Source organism: Ruditapes philippinarum, unplaced genomic scaffold, assembly GCF_026571515.1.
Source record: "Ruditapes philippinarum isolate M1 unplaced genomic scaffold, ASM2657151v2 ctg4480_1_1_1_1, whole genome shotgun sequence".
NCBI classification, from domain to species: domain Eukaryota; kingdom Metazoa; phylum Mollusca; class Bivalvia; order Venerida; family Veneridae; genus Ruditapes; species Ruditapes philippinarum.
In genome coordinates, this window is record NW_026866964.1 from 16,492 (window position 1) to 20,921 (window position 4,430).

Consider the following 4,430-nt stretch of genomic DNA (forward strand, 5'->3'; position numbering starts at 1 on the left):
ATACAATTGTTTCCCTCAGCGAGTAAGATTCAGATACCTTTTCTGATTTTAATTTCCAACTGTCCTCATCAAAATGGGTTTCTCATTATTATTTTCATTTGTTATTGTCGTTGGAATATATAGTTATAATTTTTCTGAGGCTAGAGAGCCTGTATGTTCTAAATTTGCATATGAAGAACAGCTTTTAGAGAAAATGATAAGGACTGAAATTAAGGTAGAAACAATGGTGAATGAAATTAAGAAAACTGAGGATAATGTCATCAGTACATTAGGTGACATTAAACAAACAGTTTCAGATTTTACGGACATGTTTGCAGGCATGAAGGAGAACATAACCGATGAAATGTTAAAGAGAAGTGACGAGATAAAAAAGAGAGAAGGTAAAATATAAACCTCAGATCTACATTGTTAGAAAATAATATTTGTATACTGATGCAATGCGAAAAATGACTTGTATGTTTAGCATATAATTTACAACTGATTGTTGTTTAGGTCTGAATTAATATAACGTAATAGTTCGTATCGCTTCATTAAAACTGAAATGAGAATATTTGTAATATGATAAATGCGTGGAACATTTAAAATTTAAAGAAGCATAAGCTTTAAAAAAGAAGACATTTTATATAAACGTTTACAATGATGACATATTTACCTAACATTTTTATGTTTATAAACGGTAGAATATTGTATAACTTTTATTGATGCAAGCAATAAATAGATAAAGGGAAAGATGAAAATCATGTTACAAAATAATGTAAATAAGAATGGTAAATTTTCACATGTAAATTTGCATGTAATTGATTGATAATTAACAACCTCGTGCTAAACAATGTGCTAGTACAAGCATGAACATATATAAATTTTATAAAATGACATCAGTTATTTGTAAGCCTTCTGCCATATTCTGTCGTGTGTTTATCTCTTGCTCTTTCTATTCGTTGCATGGAAGAACTCTGCTGTATATATAAATTAGATATGCGATTTGTATGATTTTTGTAAACTTCTGATCTATACAAACCATGAATTACTATGAACATTTATGTTGAAGATCCTGTATGTGTAATTGAGGTTGTTACCACACTTAAGTGAAATTTTATATATGTATATAATTATGCTTATAAAAACAATTTTCAAACATCGAAGGATATGTAAAATATGTACTGCAAATATGTGTGCACATTATATGTAATCTTTAAAATATATGCATTCATTTCTTATTGACAAATTTGAAATAGACATTATAGAAAATAAGTCTCTAATTACCGCCCTTTATTTACATGAAATGTTAAATTCGGAAATATCTTTATAGATAACGCTTTTTTGAATATACAATATTGGGAAATCTTAATTTGAGCATCATATTTATGATATAAAACCATAAAAAAATGTGTTACGTGATCTTTAAATGAATTACAGTGAATATTTATGTTGAATATACCAAAACGAACACATTTCCATGAAGGAAAACGCTGACTCATCACATTCGTTTTTCTTATTAGAGAACATATTCCCAGACTTTTTTATTACATTTAATCTTTATTGAATTTAAATATTTTGTCAGCCAATAGAAATTCGAAAAATTTCAATTGAAATTGGATTAGAGAAGGTTTATATAATCAAAATATTTTATTAGAATGCAGGTTTTTTATTCCCCTATTCAGAAGTAATACTACTGGCTATGTAAAACTAGGTTCCGTGTTATCAGCAACTTTTTCTGTTACAGTTCATATATATACATAATAACATATATAATGTTTACTGAACGTTGATTACGGTTAGTTATTGTACTTTGATACTTAATTACAGAATCCTTCAAGAAATTGTTTGATGAGACAAGAACCCACCTCACGAGTGACATGGAAGCTAAAAGAGAAGAACTTACTCAATTACAAGGTATTGTTTTGTTTCACATTTCTCTTCCATGTGATGATAAGTTTTCAAAACTGTGTTTCATAAAATTTCATTTGATTATATGATATTCAATTGGTTGTTGTAAAGGGCATTCGCGTACTATAATACATCAATAATCAGTTTGAAAAATTAAGAACTTATTCAACTAACCCGTGCTGTAACTATACACTGACCCTTCCATTATCTTTAAAATTATTTGATTACGTGTATATATACATGTACTTATTTTGAATACATGTCATCATCTTTATTTATCAGACATGTTTCTATTATAGCTCTATAACATGTTTTACACAGATATCCATAAGATATTTCCCAAACGCTTATATTACAAATTGAATTTTAAATTAAAGTCAGGACGATCGACGATTGATACGCATTAAAATTCTTAATAACCAGATATACAAACAAATATTAAATCATAAGAACCATGTACTTACTTTTTTCTGTACTTAGGAAAACTTGAACGACCTCCGATCGCTTTCCATGCACATTACGTGACAGATTTGGTTCTTGATACTTCAGATAAGATAATTATATTTACGAAAAGTGTGATTAACGAGGGAACAGGTTACGACACTTCTACTGGGATATTTACAACACCTGTTGGAGGACTGTACCAGTTTTCTGTGCATACATGTGCTTTTAATAAGAAATATGCCTTTATTGGTCTTGTGTTGGAAGATAACGTTATTGCAGCAAGTTCAAACTATGATGAGGATTATTACACCTGCAGTACTTTTGGAGCAATAGTCAGAGTAAAACCAGGAGAAAAAGTTTGGGTCAAATCAACATCGTCAAGTTCTAACCGCCAGCTATATCAAGACGCAATAACGATTAACACATTTAGTGGTGTGCTTGTCAATAACTGAAGGAGTATAATGATTCAACTTTTGTTTATGACATTATATACATTTTGTATATATCTGATTTTGTTTTACAAATGTTCTTTCGATGGTTATCGTCTGACGAATATTTTGATTATCAAGTTTAGAAAAGATATTATTTTTCTGTATTTATCAGTACACGTATACAACTATATTGTCGCATTTTCAAATAAATATGGTATGTATACATTTGTACTTATTTTTTATTCTTGGCACACAATATCATCATCATATATAATATCCCAGGTTGCAAGGAAAAAGGGAGATGTATGTGTGTCTGTTTGTTGTTGCAATGACAGATAAAGTCTTAAAAAACAAATTTTACAGCAAAGAAAAAACTTATATCACAAACTTTTAATATAATACATGTACATTTTTGTTTGAAAGTGTCATTTGGCCTATTCATATTCTTTTGTTCATGTTAAAAATATTCATCACATACCCGTTGCGCTTTTGCCACTCATTGAAAATGGTTTTTAAGGCTGTTAATATATTTTGACTAGTCCAACTAATTAGACTTGTCAAAGAGACACCGAAATAATTTTGGATGGGCGCTGTCTTTTTTCCAAGTCCAACCACGAACTGCATTTTTATGCACGGACGCTTCCCAATTAGAAGTTGTTGGGAGCGAAAACTGGAAAAGTTTAAAGAAATGGCCAACATTACCTGAAAGAGGACCGTTTTTTATGTAATGTTCCAAATTATCATACTTCAAAGTCAAACAGAAGTCTAAATATTCCACTTTTTTTTTAAAATCGTTGAAAATTATTGAAAGCGGCCATATTGGAAATATAGAAGAAATGACGCAAGCGGTGTCATGGTAAAATTGTAACATTTCATGGTGTAACACAGGTATCAATGGCAATCGATTGTATACGCAAACCTTATAATACAATTTGTTTCTGTTAATGATGTGAATTATTGCAGGAATTACTCTTATATTCACACACGAATATTTCAGCATTAAAAAATAAAATGTAAAAAGGAAATTCTGATTAGTGCGCATGCGTGTAATATGGCGGTTGAAAATTTTGAGCCGAGGAAAATAAATACATATTCTATGGTTTTAGCGAATTACACGATCTGAATTTGATTTATCTGTCATACAAGATACCACACGAGCTACCACTGAAATTTGCGTGAGTATGTAATGGGAAGAAAGAGGAAAAAAGACATAATCTCGCCAACAACAGAAAGCGGTCAGGTAAAAAAGTCAACAAAGATGGCGTCTAGTCAACAAATGTATCCACAAACCCCAAATCAAAATACTGGATCGCAATCTCACTTGAACAATGTTGCAGGAACTAATAACTATATAGCTCCCCCAGTCTATCCTTACTCTCCGACGTACACGAATCTAAGTCCAGTTTCGCCATTGCATTCCCAGCAGAATAATCAGGGGGATGTCCTTCAAAATATTTTATTTCGGCTCGAGAAAATGGACACTAAACTGGGTCAACTGAATTCCATTCAATCATCAGTGGACGCTATAACGGTACGGCTTAATAGTATGGATCAAAAGATCGAACAGATTGAAAATAGTCAGAAATTTATAAGTGACCAATATGACACGTTATCTTCTTGTACAAACACAAACAGAGATGATATTGCTAAGTTAAAGCACGATTTTCA

The 4,430-nt window shown here is 30.7% G+C and overlaps 1 protein-coding gene across 1 annotated transcript; it reads left to right on the forward strand.

Annotated features, from left to right (window-relative positions):
* Positions 1-223: 223 nt before the first annotated feature.
* On the forward strand, positions 224-2,783 carry LOC132734357 (complement C1q tumor necrosis factor-related protein 5-like). Its single transcript, XM_060721082.1, has 3 exons — positions 224-380; positions 1,807-1,893; positions 2,368-2,783. Exons 1-3 carry the CDS (start codon positions 224-226, stop codon positions 2,781-2,783), a joined length of 660 nt encoding a protein of 219 aa, XP_060577065.1.
* The last annotated feature ends 1,647 nt before the right edge of the window (positions 2,784-4,430 follow it).

What these genes read in the sequence shown, in the direction of transcription:
- LOC132734357 (XM_060721082.1), top strand. Translation starts at nt 224, where the DNA reads ATGGTGAATGAAATTAAGAAAACTGAGGATAATGTCATCAGTACATTA. An exon ending in CGAGATAAAAAAGAGAGAAG is followed by an intron (nt 381 to 1,806) that starts GTAAAATATAAA and finishes ACTTAATTACAG; the next exon opens with AATCCTTCAAGAAATTGTTT. An exon ending in AGAACTTACTCAATTACAAG is followed by an intron (nt 1,894 to 2,367) that starts GTATTGTTTTGT and finishes TTCTGTACTTAG; the next exon opens with GAAAACTTGAACGACCTCCG.